Source organism: Leptonychotes weddellii, chromosome 1 (assembly GCF_054177405.1).
Source record: "Leptonychotes weddellii isolate Sample4059 chromosome 1, ASM5417740v2, whole genome shotgun sequence".
In the NCBI taxonomy this organism is placed as follows: Eukaryota; Metazoa; Chordata; class Mammalia; order Carnivora; family Phocidae; genus Leptonychotes; species Leptonychotes weddellii.
The window spans coordinates 38,494,374-38,514,492 of NC_138369.1; the positions used below are offsets into that span (position 1 = coordinate 38,494,374).

A 20,119-nucleotide genomic window follows, 5' to 3' on the forward strand; every position below is an offset into this window, starting at 1 on the left:
TGCAAATTAAGTTGTAAATAGCAGCGATGAAAGCATTAACTCTCTTAGCCACATTTCCTAAAGTGCACTTTACATGATGCTAGAGATAGATACTAAAAAATAAACCTGAATGCTTATATGAAAAGTCCAGTTTCCTATTTTCCAAGCACAGTGGTATAATTGTAGCTCTAATTTATGGCATACTTTGTAGAATTGCTGATTAATTATACAGACCTCCTGATGTTTTATATTCTTTTCAACTTTTTCTCTTTCTGCTCTTTGGCCGCTACAAAGAGAATATCCCTAAATCACTTATTACTAAGGTAACTTCATTTTTAAAAAAGTGAATTTTCTATTAGCATCGTTTTCTCATACATCACTGAAACTTGTAAGTGTTCATAATCTCTTTGTTTCTTATTTTTGGACCTAACTCACACACACACACACACAAGTTCACTCACCCCCAGGCACGACACTTAAAAGAAAGCTTCTAATAAGTTCCTTGTCTGACTTTAAGAGTCTAACCCAATGCAGACATGCCTAACAATTCTGCATCACTTGGCCTGAGATATTGGACACATTGACAAAGCAACAAAGTGTGCTTTGTTGGGGATAATATTAGTCAGTATAATTCTTTAAGTGATGAGAGATCTCCAATTTGAATAATTCACTACTGTGAATTTTTGAAAATAATTGTGGCACATTTAGTTTGTTGCTTGAAATTATCAGTATTTTCAGGATTACTATATTCTTTTCCTCATTCCTTTGAGTTTAACATTTATACAAAAGCTTCTTTTACTAGATTTCCCAAGAAATGTGGTACACTGATTATTAGGACCTTAGGATTTGCCAGAAACTATTTTATATATGTACAAGACAAATATGCTCAGATATTATCCTGTCCTTTTTTTTTTTTTACTCTAAGTAGGTCATATTCACAGCCCTCTTTTCTCTTCAACCCCCCCCCACATCCTTATTAAACTCCCCTTATCACTGGCATATCTAAATTACTATGTTCTGCCCCTCGACCAAGACACCTTTAATTATAAGAGCTTCCTGCTCCTTTCTTAAGCTCTTCACTTTTTCTGTCATCAACTTCCCCTTGGATTTAGGAAAAGGTCCTTGCAGATTTGGGCTATTAAATAGGAGAGGACACATATATCAATTCCTTAAATGTTCTGTCATCATGAGAATTATTTATTGAAACCCATTACCTGTGTGACTTTATAGTTCTTTTTAGATGGTTTGTCTGAAAAGAAAAAAGACTCTTCCTTGAAAAGAAATAGCTTTCTTTTTCATCTAGGGGAAAAAAAATAGTACAACAACCAGGTCCCTGTCTACATTTTTCACATGGCACTTGTTTGCGTATTTGTTGAGAAAAGAGAGGATTGCTACAAGGACTCGGCTTCATCATGAAAATTCTCTCCTGTATAAAATAGACCTGAAGGTACAAAGCACATACAAATAATCCCCATGAGGGGGAAAAAAAAAACCCAAGTATTAACTTAAGCACATAGAGTCCTTTTCCCGAGCTTTATAGAAAACAATAAATATAGCTTACACACCTTCATAAATCAGACTTTTGGTGACATCTGTGTTTACTCCAGGACAGTGATTTCTCTTTATAGTTTTGTGATATAGAGGGGCTTTCAGACAACTGTAAACTTTTGAAAACAATGTGTATAGTTTGCATTTGGGGGGGATAATGTTATAATTTGTTTCTGATTCTTAAAGATATCTCTGACTTCCACCCACCCACCAGAAAAGGTTAGAAATCAGGGTCGCTACCCCAAGAGGTATCCACCAGTGTCTCTAAAATTGTCAAGACTAAATGAATTTTCATCCAGTAATCAACATATTTACTGTGTGCCTCTTTATATATAAAAGACTATATGAAATGATAAGGCAAAAGAAAAAAGTATAAGACTTGGGGCCTGATGTTTGGAAATTCTTTGGATATTTGGGGTGATGGGATATTGGCAGTATATGATAAATGACATGTGAGTAGATCTGACAACTTTAAAATGTCATCAATTTGCAGTAATAGGACCTGCCCAACACAGTTTGATGGCCGGCTTAGACATAATGTTGTAAAGGAACTTTATCTTGGGAACATGGTTGAAATAGGTATGTGTTTCATGAAGTAGAAGACTTGCATCTCTGTAAATACGCAGATGATCTTAGGCAGCACACCGTATACAGACATTAAATGGTAGTGAATCACATAGTTCTTTTTTACTGCTTCTGAGTACATCAAGGGAAAGTCAGTTTGGTCCTAATATGTCTGAACACTTTTGAAACCCTGGGTAATATCCCTTTACTAAAGAAAAAGCAAGCTATTGGCTCAATATCCTGGCAGATAACTATACCCAACTAGAATGTATTATGTTAGGTATGTTTTTATCATATTTATTTCTATGGCTGGCATCTATGGCAAGGGATATGGGTTTCTATCTATGGTAGCAATATGATGTTTTCTTTATTTTTTTAAAAGATTTTTAAAAATATTTTATTTATTTGAGAGAGAGAGCACGAGTGGAGGGAGGAGGGCAGAGGGAAAGGGAGAAGCAGGCTCCCCAGTGAACAGGGAGCCTGATGTGGGGCTCCATCCCAGGACCCAGAGATCATGACCTGAGCCAAAGACAGATGCTTAACCAACTGAGCCACCCAGGCTGATGGTTCCTTTATTGAGTTACTTTAATTGTAAACTTTGAGCCACTTAAAGAAAATATTGTGACTATTAGTTATGATAATGATGAAGAAAATAATAATAAAAATGATCAGTGTGACCAATATTTATAATGTGCTTACTATTTGCCACCACAGTTATAAATGCTTCACAGGTATTTTCACATGTAACCTTCTCAGAAAAACCTACAAAATAGATGTGTTATTTTAATGACCCTCATTTTAGAGATGGCAAACTGGAGTCCGGAGAGGTTAAGAGACTTTCCCAAGTCACACGTTTAACAAATATTGGGCAAGAATGCAAGCTGTCTAGTACTGTATGAGTAGGGCAGAAATTAGGAGTATACCAGGGAGTTTGGAAAAGCTTGTATTAAATGACCACCGAAGTGATCCTGAGTTCTGTTCTTCTGGCAAAGGCAAAAATACTAAGTGCATTGGGCGCCTGGGTGGCTCAGTCGTTAGGCGTCTGCCTTCGGCTCAGGTCATGATCCTGGGGTCCCGGGATCGAGTCCCACATCGGGCTCCCTGCTCGGCAGGAGGCCTGCTTCTCCCTCTCCCACTCCCCCTGCTTGTGTTCCTGCTCTCGCTGTCTCTCTCTGTCAAATAAATAAAATCTTTAAAAAAAAAAAAAATACTAAGTGCAGTTGCTGTTCAAGGCAGGGAGGGTCTTTGAGAATTTTAGCTGGACCCTGACAATAGTGTGCTTCCACTGATGTGCAGGAGGGTAGGCGATTCCACTTTGATTTCCTCACTTAGAAAGTTATAAAATTCTGGGATGAGGGGTTGAAGCAAACAAACCATGATCTTGCAATTCCTAAAGGGTTGAGAGTTGGGTACATAATAAAATTACATGTTTTTCTAGCATGGCTAATATTACTACTTGTGTTGTAGAAACCTCCTCTTCTTACTAAATTACATCATCTATATAGTGGGCCTCCCTTTCTTTTTTTTTTTTTTTTAATTTTATTTATTTATTTGACAGAGAGAGACACAGCGAGAGAGGGAACACAAGCAGGGGGAGTGGGAGAGGGAGAAGCAGGCTTCCCACTGAGCAGGGAGCCCCGATGCGGGGCTCGATCCTGGGATCATGACCTGAGCCGAAGGCAGACGCTTAACGACTGAGCCACCCAGGCGCCCCACCTCCCTTTCTAATTAATAATTAATTTTATCTTCCAGGCATTTTAGTTACTTTGGGGTAAATGAACCTTTGATGATTACAATTTCAACTCACATTTTTACACATTCTTTACTTTTGCTTCTGGTTTCAGACATTAGTGTGAACACGTGTTTCTCAATATTAGAAAAAGCTATTTTGACAAGCTTAATTAGAAAGCAAAAAATATATATATATTATAACCAAAGATCTAATGGCAAATTTAAGGAAAATCTCTTAGATGGGATTATAATGTTTTTTGTTTCTTGTTTTCTTTCTTTCTTACACCCTTCAACACCACAGGATGGCATGGTAGAAGGAGTGTACAGGCTTTGTGGTGAGATCTGAGTTTGAAACTCCATTCTTTACTGACTACATTGACCTTGAACATTTTAATTGACTTTCCTGATTACATTTTTCTCATCTGAAAAATTGGGATAATAATGTTTCTCAGGATTGCTGTGCAGTTTAACCGTGGTAATAAGTGCAAGCATCCAGGAGCACCCAATAGTATATTCTAGGTGCTTGATAAACTTCCTCAGTACCTTGCCATTTCCGACACTTAGAGTATTTACAGCCATCCCTCCCTCTTTCAGTCAGCTTCTGTCCATGTCTGCTTCTTTGTTTCCAGTTATTTCTAAAGACAGCTTCGCTTTGCTATTAAATTATTCTTTTACTAGCTATCCTAGTGTCCTAAGAGATTGCTATATAAAACGTTTTGAGTACCTTGGAGTTTAATAATAAGATTTTTTTCTCATTATACAAGTAATATTCCTTATTATGATGCTTTGATAAAAACACATAGAGGTGTAGAGAGTAAAATATGGTATTGCTTTCCTGTCCCTACCCCATTCATCTTCACAATGCCCTACAGATTTATACTGAAATTAGCTCAGGTCATAAATTTCTGGAAGAAAGGAATCCTAAATCTTGTATTAATGGAGATACCGAGAGATCCTGCATAAATTAAAGGTAGCAACTTAAGAAACAAATTTTAGACAAAAATATGTCCTTTATTTCTTTCTTCCCCAAACATGGTGTTTTGGGTGTTGTTTGCTTACAATGTCAATAAATAAAACCTCAAAGTTGTATCTGTCCAAAAAAACTATTTCCCACATCTATCCACGTGCTGTGTCCCAAAGAGTAATTAAAATTAACTCCAGGATTAACTCTGCGATCTAAATACTCATCTGTACCTGGGAAGATAGTCCCTTCCAGGTTATTTTTACAGAGCTTTTAAAACTGTTGTTCAGAGTAAGTTAGACTTGGATCAAACCAGGTTAAGCAAACACAAGTTTATTTTCTCTTTTGAGCAGTGCTGGAGGCAAGGGCAATAGGCTCTGAACTGCTGGTTGTTCTTCAAGCAGACTGAAATACACAGGTTGTTCAGTGGTTTATTAAACTCAAATCTTACGACAGAAAGCAAATTATCCCTAAGGGAACTTTGTCACCAAGGTGTCTGTTCAATAGCAATGTCTATTGCTGCCACAGAGACTACACAGAAAGATCAATGACAGGTTGGCCTGAAATTGCCCTTGAAGTAAGTATCTTCCCACTGACCTTCATTTAAATTCGTAATCTGAAACATCGTCTTTTCTCAAGATGGGCAGAAAAGCCATCTTCAGGGGCCCTCAATTGACTCTTTATAAACTGCACATTGCCACAAAATAATCTTTCTTTCTATAAGTCAGGATAAAGCCCTCTCTCCAATGAGGCTGAGAATTTCCATGTCTCTTTTAAAATTCAGTAGGTAAACTCAGGCAAATCCCAGTTAAAAGCTGTATTGGTCAGGGTTCTCTTGAGAAACAGAACCAATAGGATATATTAGAAAATATTTATTATAGGAATTGGCTCACACAACTCTGGAGGCCAAGAAGTCCCATGACCTGCTGTCTGCAAGCTGAAGATCCAGAAAAGCCAGTGGTATGATTTAGAGTGATTCCCAAGGCCTATGAACCACAGGTGCAGATGAGTCCAAAGGTCCAAGAACCAGGAGCACTGATATCCAAAGCCGGAGAATATGGGTATCCTAGCTCAAACAGAGAAAGCAAATTCACCTTCCTCCTCCTTTTAATTCTCTTCAAGCCCTCAAAGGACCAGATGATACTTGTCTGCATTGGCGAGGGCAGTCTTCTTTAGTCTACCAACTCCAGTGCTAAGCTCTTTCAGCAACACCTTTAAGACTCAGAGAAATAATGTTTTACCAGCTATTTGATCATACCTTAGCCCCGTCAAGCTGACACATAAAATTAACAATTAAGCGGAAATGCCTTTGAATTTTATTAAAATAGATAGCCTAATTCAAACCAAAACAAGTGGTTTGGGTTTGTTTTGTTTTGTTTTCCCTTAAGAGCAAAGTTTTGGTGGTTTTGTTTGTTTTGTCTTGTTTTGTTTTTGTTTTTTGGGGTTCTTTTTTTTTTTTTGCTATTGTCTACAACACACCAATGCCAGTTCATCTTCCAGGCTTTTCTTAGTTCTCAGTGGGAACAAAGCCAGGAATAGCTCTACCAAGTCTAAATGTCTTCACCTCTGTTGGTCACAGGCTAATTCTCCAGTTGATAGGTTGAATATACAAATCTTTATCTCTGTCTCTTCATTGCCACTTCTCTACTCCTTCAAAGATTTTACTATTTCATGGGTGATGTATTCTAAAACTGTGTTGTATTGCTGCTCCCTGAAGGACAAGTAAAGACACTACGTCTCTCACAAACAGTTCAGCTTAGAAAACCATGTTGCCATTTTGGTAGAGGCCTCCTCTATCTAATTTTGACCACAATATTAATATCAAAATAAGTATTAATTGGCCACAGTAACAACAACCAAAAAAGGACTGAATGGAAGATCTACTTTAGTCCAACAGATTAGAAAATTGAGTCAATTAAAAAAGAAATTGAAATTGCAGGTAGGCCCTAATTTTTGTTTTCCTGTTGGATTTTTTATACTTTAATACATTATCTATTACTATACCAAAACATTCCTTCATACTCTACAGTTGATTGTTAATATACCACCTAAAGAGCAATAATTTCCAGTCTTTTGAAATGTAGCTATTTTTGGAATGCAGGACCAGGCCCCATGCAGAAGGAAAGGTTATTGATGGGTGAGCATGATCACTGGTGATAGGCCCATGGAATCAGACACACTCCTCTGCATTATGCCCCTTCCCCATCCTCTAAGGACTGAAAAGTAGGCTTTGAAACTGCTAGCTCAACCCAGAACAACAGTCATGGTGGATTTCCTCTCTTGACATCTTACAGGTTAGTGTCCCCCTAAAGTTCATGTCTACCAGGAACCTCAGAATGTGGCCTTATTTGGAAATAAATAAGGCCTTGCAGATGTAATTGAGTTAAGATGAGGTCAAACTAGATTCAACCAGGTCCTAATCCAGTTCCTGGTATCCTTGTAAGGAGAGGGAAATTTGGATAAAGACACGTGCACAGAGGGAAGAAGATGTGGAGAGACACATAGGAAGAACACCATGTGGGGCGCCTGGGTGGCTCAGTTGGTTAAGCGACTGCCTTCGGCTCAGGTCATGATCCTGGAGTCCCTGGATCGAGTCCCGCATCGGGCTCCCTGCTCGGCAGGGAGTCTGCTTCTCCCTCTGACCCTCCCGACCCTCCCCCCTCTCATGTGCTCTCTCTCTCAGTCTCTCTCTCTCAAATAAATAAATAAAAATCTTTAAAAAAAAAAAAAAAAAAAGAACACCATGTGATGATAGAGACAAAAATGCAAGAGATGCATATCTAAACCAAGGAATGCCAAGGACCAATGACTGTTACCTGCAGGTAGGAGAAAGGCAAAGAAGGATTCTCCCTCTGAGACTCTTAAGGAACCAATTCTTCTAGCACCTCGATTTCAGACTTCTAGTCTCCAGAACTACTGGATAATATGTTCTTGCTGTTTTAAGCCCCCCAGTTTGTCACACCTTGCTATGGGAGCCCTAGAAAACTACTATAATGCCCTATTCCCCCTCCTACTCCATTGCTTTGGTCTCTTGGTGAGGTATTTCTGGGATGGGGAGAATCCAAGAAGGAGGAAAATGTGGCCTACAGACTAAAGGCTACCCAAAAGCCCTGTTCCATTTACTCAGCCCAGAGTAATGGTTTAAAGCAATCGAAAATGATCTCAAAAGCCCACAGGAATAGGGTAGAGACATTGATGAGCTCTTGAAGCCAGGGTAAGCACTAGACGGTCTACTGGCTGCCTTAAGGAGCTAATACTTCTCCCCTCCAGCTCATTGGTGCCCTACAGGGATGTGTTATGGTACTATCCTGTTGTCCCATTTGTCACAACTAGCCAGGAATGGGTTTTTACATGAAATCTCCCAATTATTTGGATTAAAAGGCAACTCAGTGCAGAGTGAAGCATACACATCTGTAGCTAGGCAGTCCTTCCTCTGATTTTATAATCGGGGCTGGGTGGCCCCTGGGGTCAGGGGTCCTATGACACCTCTACCATGCTGCTAGTTTGCTCAAGTTGAGAAGTAGCAATACTCATATTAACCATGTCTGAAGTTTTAGAATATATTTTAGCCCTCCAGGGTGTTAAACTCTTTTGTAATGTGTAAGTCTCTGCTCCCATGATCAGGCTTTTAAATGGCAAACATGGGATGCCTGGGTGGTTCAGTAGGTTAAGTGTCTGCCTTCGGCTCAGGTCATGATCCCAGGGTCCTGGGATCGAGTCCCACATCGGGCTCCCTGCTCAGCAGGGAGTCTGCTTCTCCCTCTGCCTGCCACTCCCCCTGCTTGTGTGCTTTCTCTCTCTCTCTGATAAATAAATAAAATCTTTAAAAAAAATTTTTTTAAATGGCAGACATGTTTTCTGGAACTCCTCATGTATAAGAGGAAGGAGAAGCCTGTTATGACCCTTCAGGATTTTTTTAATTATGCATGATTTTAAGTGATTTATGATGTCCCTCATCTAACACTATTAAAGATGATTTAAAAGTTAACAGTTTGAAACTTCCATTGTTTCTTTGTTGAAAAGAAATTATTAATCCATAGTACTCCCCTTTGCAGAAGGGGAGAACTAATCTTCTAAGTTGCACTTTCAAGGGTTTTACTTATAAGGAAAGCATTTCCAGACAGGTGAGGATCCACTACTTCTGTCACCACTAGTTGAGCTTCCATGCAAAACTGCTCACAGAATCATAGGTCACCATTTGGGGATAACCCCTGTCTTTAGGGTGATAGAATATTCTGGACTTGGCAGCTTTTGTGATCTGTTACTGAAGCCCCCAAAAAGGAAAGATCAGCATTTTTAAAGGTCCAGTGTCCCCAGACTGGTTTTGATTAATAGGACTGACAAGGTCAGCTCTTCAATGGCTATAACCCAGAGCCTCATATTAAGAAAGAAAGATTCAATTTATCTCATAATTCCAGATAGGTTCCTATCCTCTGTGGATCTGAAATCTCTAAATGAAGTGGAGGAATGACTGTTCTCTATGCAACGGGCAATTTACTATGTTGTGAATTAGATGACCTTTTTTTCATGTAGAGAAAATTAAGTCCTATGTCACACCTTTATTTTTACTATTTGCTGCTTTATCATTTTTTACTTTTCTCTGATACTATCAGTGATTTAAAAAGAGCCTACAGGTAGGTCAGGGCTAACCTATTCTAAGCCAGGAACAGATTTACATTTTCAATTCCTTTTATCTAACTTGATCACTATTCATGAGTATTAGAAGGAGCTCAAAGTTCAATATCAAGCTAATAGCTACGGGTCAGTCAGTAGTCTGAAATGGGAAAACTACAATGAAGTGGAAACTTTGAAGTCTCCTCAAGAAACAAATGTGAAAATACAACTATCCTTGGATTGGATTCAGTCACTATTTTCATGGGAAAAAATGAATGTAGAAATATTAATTGAGGGGCACCTGGGTGGCTCAGTCAGTTAAGCGGCTGCCTTTGGCTCAAGTCATGATCCCAGGGTCCTGGAATCGAGCCCCACATCGGGCTCCCTGCTCAGCAGAGAGCCTGCTTCTCCCTTTCCCTCTGCCTGCCGCTCTGCCTAATTGCGCTATCTCTCTGTCAAATAAATAAGTTAAAAAAAAATCTTTAAAAAAAAAAGAAATATTAATTGAAAACCTTTTTCTAAGTTGGGATAGAATCCAACTAAAAGGAAGCAAATATCTAAATACTAGTGTTGAGTTACGTTTCAAAAGTTTCTTGAGTTACGTTTCAAAAGTTTCTTGAGTTAGTGGAAATTAGCACCCCAAGGATAAATGCTAACTTTATACTAATTCCCCACTTATAAAAATCCCATAAATTCAAACCAACAAGTCATTGTAACTTAGCCCTTTATCTATAGAAATAGATAGCCAAAAGTATATGGCACAGCTGTGTGTAAAGGAAGATCAGGTCAATTTTTTTCAGACTCAGAAATCCATGGTCATTCTTCTATAATTGAGTTAATCAGTCTTTTGGCAACAAGTTCTGTAGAGGTAGCCATCAAAGAACGATCTGGAGGGGCACCTGGGTGGCTCAGTAGGGCTCTCTGCTCGGCGGGAAGACTGCTTCTCCTTCTCCCACTCTCCCTGCTTGTGTTCCCTCTCTCGCTGTCTCGCTGTCAAAAAAATAAATAAGAAATCTTAAAAAAAAAAAAAAAAGAATGATCTGGAGAACTCATCTCTCCTCTCCACTTTCACTACCACTATATCCTGAACAAGTTCAGTAATTTCCCTAAGATATTGGGCTCTTCCAATTACAAGGGATTAAAAACAAATTTCTAATGTCTTAAATTATTGCCTTATATAACTGGGACATCCAAAGGAAGCTGTTGGCTTAGCCATGGACAGAAACAAGATCTCAAAGAGATCTTAAGTTCTCTCCTCTCTCTCTGTCTCCTGGGCTCTGCTTGTCTTTGGTTGGTTTCTTTAAGGCATGCTTTCTATGGCAGGTAAGATGACTGCTAATAGTTCTAGATTTCCATCTCCAAATGTAATAATAAATAGAAAGAGATTGTTTCCTCAAATAGCTCCTGGTTTTGATAGCATGCCTATCCCTAAACCAATCACTTCAGACAGGGGAGTAGGATCTCCTGATTGGCCAGGCCTTGGTCCTTGCCTTTCTTTAGTCTACGAATAGCATGGTAAACAGATACCCCACTGGCAAAAGTAATGCCCTTTCTAGTATGCATTTATAGAAATGTATGCATTATGGTATATAACACACTGACATCATTTCTAGGTATGTAATTATCTAAGGTCCTCCTGGTTTATATAGGCTTAGTGTACAAGAGGTGTTTAGTAGATATTTATGAATAAATGAGTCCAACTTTTCATCCCCCTTCTGTAACTACTTGATGTTACCCATATGCTTCATTAAGCATAATAATGTGTTATAGGATTTCAGAAGGGCAGAACTACTTGGTAGTAGTCTTAACCTTAACAGAGTCTTTTATTAATATATGAAATAATGTATTTAGGAGGGTACAGAACTTTAGTTAATAGAATATTTGGCTAATGCACTTATATCATGCATTTCATGTGCCAGGCACTGGTCTCAGCAGTGCACATCTTTACAACACCTTGTGAGATATAGTTACTTTTATTATTCCATTATCTCAAATAAGGAAATTTACATACAGAGATTTTAGTCTCACAGCTCATAAGCGGCATGAGTCTGATTTGTGCCTCGATAGTATAGTTCTAGAGTTTATGGTTTGTTTGTTTTTTAAGATTCATTTATTTATTTTAGAGAGAGAGCACGCAAGCAGGGAGAGGGGCAGACAGAGAGGGAGAGTCTTAAGCAGACTTCACGTCCAGGGCGGAGCCCAACATGGGACTTGATTCCACGACCCTGAGATCATGACCTGAGCTGAAACCAAGAGTTGGACGCCCAACCAACTGAGCCACCCAGGCACCCCCAGAGTTTATGTTCTTAATCAGTACGTTATATTGCTTGCATAAGAAATTGGTTGAATTTCACAAAACTCCATATTATACCCACATTTGGATTATACCTAGGAAAAATAAACAATTAGAGCAATATAATGTAATTTAATGACAGCTCTAAAATTGACCCCTTCTACAGAGTATCTCCCTCGCTCACCTTTTCCAATGTCTGGAATTTAAGCCTTGGAGGCCTAGCTCTTATCTCTTTGTTAAAAAAAAAAAAATGGGAAGATTAAAACCAATGTCAGGCACGGAAATCTTAAAAATCAGTAGTACAGCAGTTTGTAAAATTACCTTGTCATTTCACAAAGCTTAAAGGAAATTGGATAAGGAAGCTTTGAGGGTAAGGGGCAAAGAGAGCCTTGAGAGAGATTGTGTAGAGCTAGCTGGATCCCACAGCTGGATAGCAACAATATGTTGGGTGCCTTTTGTGCAATGCATATACCATCATTAAGGATGCAGGGATGGGAATGACAGTGGGAAATGAAAAAGCATTTATACAGCGCTTTACAATTAAGAGAACCTTTCACGTATCTTACCCCATTGTAGAAGATAAGCATCACAGTAACCAGTGAGATTAAAAGAATAAAAACTGATGTAGACCAGTAGCTCTCTGCTGGGGATGATTTTGTCCCTGGGGAACATTTGGCCATATTTGGAGATATTTTTGATTGTCACAACTTGGGAAGAGAGGCAGAGCGAATGGAGTCCAGTGCATAGGGGACAGAGATGCTGCTAAGTACCCTCACAGGACAAAGAATTATATGGTCCGAAAAGTCAGTAGTGCCGAGGCTGAGAAGCCCTGCCTTAGGGCATAAGTAATGACGCCAGGTCATACACTTAGCAAGTATCAGAGTCAAGGCTAATACCAGGTCATCTGATGACAAACCCTTTACTTGTTTCCTTATTCATATCCTGTTGGCATTAAACAATATGATACAGGCAATGACTTTAGGTTTTGGAAATTACAATACCACTTTAAATGGTACAAACTATTAATAGGCCTTTGTGCTTTGAAAGAATCAGCTCACCTCTCAGTGTTTAATATGCCCAAACCTATGTTATCTCATGGAAAATGACTCCATATACAAAACACAAATGTCACCTTCCTTACTGAGTTCTCATGTGAAGACTCATGTCACAGTGAAGCTGTGACCAGCCTAGACCCCTTGTTTCAAATATTTGTCAAAGACTCTGTTAAGGACATCACTAGTGCTCAGTGGTTTAACCACTCTGAATTCCTGAAACATATTATTGATTTTTCTCTTAGGATATTTATTTATTTACTTATTCACTCAGTCACTTAGCAGATACGTACAAGGCATCTACTACTGCGTGTCATCCTAGGTACTAGTTCCTGGAGACTAAGTCATAAGATGAACATGGTCTATGCCCTCAGAAAAACTCACATGCCAGGTGGTAAGTAAGATAGCTAACAAGTAAGCAAAACTTTTAGGTTGTGTTTGATGGGGAAAAAAATAGAGTGGCTGCAAGAAAAGAGAGTAACAAAATAAAACATCCACTTCAGAAATATGAGTCATAAGAAAAGCGCCACCTCTAAGGTGAGGTCCTGAGAGGGTGAGAAGATGGTAGCTACGTCCTGATGGCAGGGCAGGCAGAACGGCAGATAGAAAGGCCCTGAGGTGGGAAAGGGTCCCAAACACTGTAGGGACTTGCAGAAGGCCAGCGTAACGATAGTTCATTGAAAGGTAAAAAGATGAGCATGAAATCAAGTAGGCAAGAGAAAGGCGAAGGCCAGATCCATCAGGCCTTGTAGGTTCTAGAACAGAATTTATTGAGGGCAGTGGGGTGCAAAGAAGGATCTTTAAGCCTGAGCAGTGATGTAATCTGATCTATATTTTAAAAGATCATCTCACCCGCTGACCAAAGAATGTATTTGAGGCACAAGAGTAAAAATAGGCAGATCATTTAAGAGGCCGGTGATAGGCCAGGTGAGAAGGGGAGAGCAGAAGAGAGAGAAAGAAGTGGGTAAATTTGAAGGATAGAGTAAAGGTTCGGCAGACAGTAATCTTAAATGAGCCATCTGTGTCCATTTTTTTATTTCTCTCGCTGGTGTCCAAGCCAGGCTGCTTGTCCTACTCATCTCTGCACCTTCCTCTTTTGCTATAGTCATGTTGAAATCAGCATTCTCTAGAATCCCCCCTGTTCCAATTTTGTGTCTGTCAGTACAAGTGTCTCCTTCCCAGGTAATAGATATTTGTCCCTCATTGTGGGCCCTGAGATATGCCAGCCACACTTGCTGTTCTGCCAAAGTCATACCATGTTGTGGGATATTTTTTTTTTAATTCACTTCTTGCATCTCATTAAAAATGTATTGTCTGACGTATGTCAGAAATAAACATACTGAATAACTCATTTAAGCCACCCATCTAGAAGAAAGCATTTTCTTTTTTTTTTAAAGATTTTTATTTATTTATTTGACAGAGAGAGAGAGAGGGAGAAAGAGAGAGAGCACAGGCAGAGGGAGAAGCAGGCTCCCCACTGAGCAGGGAGCCAGATGTGGGGCTCAACCCCGGGAGCCTGGGATCATGACCTGAGCCGAAGGCGAACGTTTAACTGACTGAGCCACCCAGGCACCCTAAAGAAAACATTTTCAGTGAAAATGTGTCAACGGCCAATCAAGAGATTTTTTTTTTCCTTATACCTCAGCAGTTTTAAGACTAATGGTGACCAACAATGAGCCTTCCCTATGAATAATGTGGTTAGAGCCACCAAAGACAGAGAATGGTTACAACCTGTCTAGTGTTTCCAGTATTTATGCCAACAGAATGTTGAGACCGTTTCGGCGAGGAAAGTGTTAAAAGTCCTAAATAAGTCATATGTCCTAATTATATTTATGTGTATATAGACAAATACCCTGAATAAAGAGGAGACTGTCAGGTGATACAACCATGATTTATAGTTTGAAAGACGACAGAATGACAGACATCATTTTCAATTAGTCACATGATCTAAACTTACCGTTTTGGTTTATTTGTTTTAATTTCAGAATTACCATTTCTGAAGATGGAAGCCTCAAAATTGTCAGTGTGACAAAGTCAGATGCTGGAAGTTATACCTGTATAGCCACTAACCATTTTGGAACTGCTAGCAGTACTGGAAACTTGATAGTAAAAGGTAATGACTAACCCAGAGAACACAGACATTGATACACATGTCCTCATTTCTAATAAAGCAATCTATAGAAGTGGCATCATTCATATTAATATGCACAGCTATCACGGTGTTGCTAAATTAATACATCATGCCAAGCATGATATGATTAACAATTCTTAGAGAACTGTTGGTAATGAATATGATTGAAAGGCTATCTTATTTCAGAATCATCCAGTACAGTTTTGAGAATTACAGCCATTGTATCTATTATACTATTGCAACTAATGTTATCTTCAGTCCTTTAATTAAATTTCTTTCAAGTCTCTGTAGATTTGAAATTCATGTCTAGGAACACTGTGCTAACAAATTAAAAACCCATGACTCGAATACTATTTTTAGCAAACATTGTTTGAACAATGACATTGGCTATTTTTAAAAGAGCTGCCCTGGTTATTCAGAGATATGGATATGGATTATTACATCAATAAAGGGATTTGATCACCTCTATGCCTTGCTTTAGTCACCCTGCCAACCCTCTCAGTTTTAAGGAAATAAAATTTTCCACATACGTTAGTCTGGGTGCTTTATAGTATATGACAGAAAGTCCTTTATTGCTCTTAGCACAGCACATGATGTGAGTCTGTTCTAACACCAGGTTGATGGGATGGGCTGAAAGCACTAAATTGCAAAGGATGAGATTTTAATTTACATTTTATTTGCATTTCTATTACTTTCTGTCTTGTCGAGTCATAGAATTTTTGAGTTGAAGGGATCTTGGCAATGGATGATCTGACTGAGGAAGATAAGACTCAGGTTGGTGACTTTCTCAAGGTCACCAGTAGTGGAAGATGGATGTTAACCCAGGAATCCTGATTGTTCATTCTGCTTGGTTCTGTTTACTGCACCAGGAAATCTTGTTAATTCAGCTTTTTTTTTCTATAATAGATTTTTATAAAATAGATATTTTTCTATAACCGATATAGATGGGTCACACTGTATTATTTCCTTCTTGCCCATTTATTTGTAGCTCCCTCTGTGAAGTAAGATAGCCTAAGAAAAATAAAAATATCTATCTATCTATTTTATCTATCCCAATTTTATTTTGAAGAAGAAAGCCAAAAATTATCTAATTGCATATTTTGGGGTCATTGGAAGGTGGAAAAATACTACCATTTGGGTAAGCCTTTTTATTATAAATGTCTATGCATATAAAAAAAAACTGGAAGGCCAAGAGTTAGAAGTAAATCTGTATTTAGATTAACTCCACTATTTCAGTCTGTTAATGAATCACTCAGAGCAGTAGCATGGGCATAGGACTATGTGTTCACTCTATTTCCCAGGGCAGAGGGAAAAAGAGGTTAGATAATATTTGTAAATCAAAATTCCAGCTAGAGGTCTTTGCTAATGTATGGCTTTCTCAGCTGCAAAAGGAAACAGTGATCAGCTAAGACCAGGAGGAATCCCAAGGTTTCAGAGCTGGTTGATGGCAGAGCTGATACCTAATTATAGATTATTTGCTAGTTATGAAGATATAAGAGAATACTAGGCAGCAGTCTTAACTAGTGATTAAGAAACTGAGCTTGAGGCAGAAAGATCTGGCTTTGAATCTCATTTCTATCACTTACTAGCTCTGTGACCTTGGACTACACAGTTAACCTGTGCAGGGATAATAGTATGCCAACTGCTTAGGGTTGTTTTGATGACTGCGATAATCCACCTTAAGTGCTTAACATAGTGCCTTTTGCTGTTGCTTGCATTTTAATAAATGGCTAAACATACATTCTAAATCTTATTGAAATGAACATTTATGAAGTTGCCATCACCAACCTATTAGAGCAATTAGCAAAAAGGAGTGAGCCTGCCACAAAAAAAAAAAAATTAAAAATGCCCAAGAGTGTGAAAGATTATAAACACCTAAGCCTAAAAGCCATTTTTTGCTCTTCTATATTGCTGACAGAGAGGTATTTTTGCATGTAGTTACAAGTTCTATCCTGTGTTTGATCAGCATCCTCCTCATAAGTCTTGATTTCCTTAGCTCTCAAGATAGTGGGCAGAGGGCCTCCTGGATGGCTGAGTCAGTTAAGCAGCTGACTGTTGATTTCAGCTCAGGTCATGATCTCAGGGATGTGGGATCAAGCCCCACATAGGGCTCTGTGTGTGCTGAGCTGAGCATGGAGCCTGCTTGGGATTCTCTTTCTCCTCTCCCTCCGCCCCTCCCCCCATTCCTGTGTGCACTCTAAATAAATAAATAAATAAATAAATAAATAAATAAATAAATAAATTCTTTGAAAAGTTAGTGGACAGAAAGGAATGTCCTCTAATTCCCATCAGAGGTCATATCCCAGCAATATGAGCAGTCCCGGGACCAACTATCCAGATGATTCTCCGCTGCTTGTCTTGAATGATGGCATAAAACTTGCTGTACACCAATAATGAAATATGCCATGGTCACCCCATGTTTTAGGTGGATATAAAAGTCACTGAGGTAGCAACTTCTACCTATTTTAAGAGATTAAATACTTTATTTCTAGATTTCTAGTAAAATGTAAATGTTGATTATCCAAGTATAGTGTAAGAGGTATTTTTACTGTTGTTTTACTATCTTTTTTTTAATTTTAGTAATTTATTTGCTTCTTACAATGTGTATTAGAACAAGTCTACTTTTCCATTCATGGCAATGATTTAAAAAATCTCCTTTTAAAATATATTTAAGGGGCGCCTGGGTGGCTCAGTTGGTTAAGCGACTGCCTTCGGCTCAGGTCATGATCCTGGAGTCCCGGGATCGAGTCCCACATCGGGCTCCCTGCTCGGCAGGGAGTCTGCTTCTCCCTCTGACCCTCCCCCCTCTCATGTGCTCTCTCTCTCTCTCTCTCATTCTCTCTCAAATAAATAAATAAAATCTTTAAAAAAAAAAAAATATATATATTTAAGTATGGGGTGCCTGGGTGGCTCAGTCATTAAGCGTCTGCCTTCGGCTCAGGTCGTGATCTCAGGGTCCTGGGATGGAGCCCCGCATCGGGCTCCCTGCTCTGCAGGAAGCCTGCTTCTCCCTCTCCCACTCCCCCTGCTGGTGTTCCCTCTCTCACTGTGTCTTTCTCTGTCAAATAAACAAACAAAATCTTTAAAAAAATAAAATAAAATAAAATAAATATATATTTAAGTAAAGAAGTGAGTCAATATAAAGAAAAATATTAAGTGTGTATTATTATTATGAGAGGATATGCAAAATCATAAAGATGGGGTATGAAGATTGGGAAACATAATGTAATGGCATTTTTCAGGAGAGTTTTAGTGGACTTATGGACAGGACTTAGAGGGACATATGACAAGGGCGCCTGGGTGGCTCAGCCGTTAAGCGTCTGCCTTCAGCTCAGGTCATGATCCCAGGGTCCTGGGATTGAGCCCCGCATCGGGCTCCCTGCTCCGCGGGAAGCCTGCTTCTCCCTCTCCCACTCCCCGCTGCTTGTGGTTCCTGCTCTCACTATCTCTCTCTGTCAAATAAATAAATAGAATCTTAAAAAAAAAAAAGAGGGACATATGACAGGATCAATATATGGCCACCTGTTTTTGCTGAGACACATGTAATACTTTAAAACTGAAATTTCCTAATAGGTGGGGAAAGAAAAAGACCAGGGCAGGAAGAGAAAGAGGAAGGCAGAGACCTGTAGGAATGAGCCCTGAGGTCACAGTACCATGGTCCCTGCCAGGGAGAGTTCATTTATTTAGAAGTAGAGCTTTTGCTGGGCTTGGCTGATGGTACTCTACTGCAGTTGTTTTTTTTCTGCAGAGGTTGTCTGATTCTTATATTATTCTTATAGATGAGATGGGGGTAGAGCAAAGAAATACGAGTTTTATCTGGTCCATATGTTCACAGAAGTTAGCAATCCTGTTACTTTAGGGAAGGTCAGAAGGTATTTGAGAGAACATTTATCTCCCGTTGCTTGGTTCTGACTCCCATTAACATTAATGGGAAGAACACGTGTGTGCATAAGGGCATCCAGACCACCAGGTCTCTGTGAAGGACATTAACATAAACTGAGAAATGCAATTTAGAAATCTGCCCCATAAAGCACGATAAAGGCAGAGAAAACCATTCTGAACTCCATGTGAACTGTGCCAAGTACTGAATTGCACATCATAATGCTTCAGCCCTGTACCTTTAATGTAAATGTAACAGTTTAGCCTGAAATATGACTGAGCACTGTATTTTAATTCAATTTTGAGATCTACAAAGGGACTAATTTATCAGAGAAGGTGTTCTCTAACCTTAAAATGTGCTTGTATTCATTTTGATCTCCTCATACATAGGATTAAAACACCGTGAAGGTCAGACATCAGAACACGTCTTCTCTAACCTTTTTATAACAATTCTATCATTAACAACGCTTCTAAAATCCAATTCTCTTCGTCCTCGCCCCCACCACCATGTTTTGAAGGGAGGCTGAAGACCGTGTCAAACACAGGGTCAGTAAGTATGGGGAAGGAGAAGGAAGGGATAAATCCACTATAGCAGATACAGGAGGTTTAAAATAAATCTCTGGCAGGCAACCATAAAATGGATAAATACTCAGATTATGCATGAGCAGGCTTCCAAACTGCAGAATTCTGACAGGTGCCTAGGGGACTCTTGATTATCATCCCATCATCTGAATTTCTAAATTTCACTGATTTTATTTTTTAAACTAGTTATAGTATATTTGGGATTTGGTTTACTGTTTAATTTAAGCAAGTACAGTTCTCATGTCAGACCCCTGAATCCTACCAGAAAGCATAATATTTGACCTTTCAACAAAGATGAGCTTTAGCAATTGTCAACATCATTAAGAACTATATGGAGGGCAGGCTGTATTTACATGCAATACTGTACTTACTAATTCATTTTTATTTCTATGGCAGAGTAAAAGGCATGCCATTTCGCATGACATAGCATCTTTGCTGTACAGGTTTCATATGACAGGTATTTTTAAGTAGCACTCCTAAAGAAGAGCAGCTTAGAGTATTTGTCTTAAGTGTAATTCAGCAAGATAACTGTGGTAATAGCAACCCTAGCTTCTATTGATCCCCTCCAGGGCTGAAAATGAAATGCAGGGCTTTAAGCTATGGATGTTATTATCATAGTTATCTTGTTGAACCACAACCAAAATAACCTTGGGTAAGTCTGTGGCTGGTAGTTCCAGACTATACTTTGAGAAACCCTGTCCTACATCAGAGAACTTTGAACATGCCACATAGCAAGTGGAAGTTCAATAGAATGCTTAACAGAAATACAGATTTCCAGGGCCCTA

General features: G+C 39.0%; 1 protein-coding gene across 1 annotated transcript in view; it reads left to right on the top strand.

Annotated features, from left to right (window-relative positions):
• The window catches only part of LOC102734275 (contactin-4), an 805,863-nt gene that overhangs the window by 735,138 nt on the left and 50,606 nt on the right, over positions 1 to 20,119 (top strand). Inside the window, exon 13 of the mRNA XM_081805865.1 lies at positions 14,728 to 14,855. Within this exon, the coding sequence (XP_081661991.1) occupies positions 14,728 to 14,855 (128 nt within the window). The remainder of the gene's footprint in view (positions 1 to 14,727; positions 14,856 to 20,119) is intronic.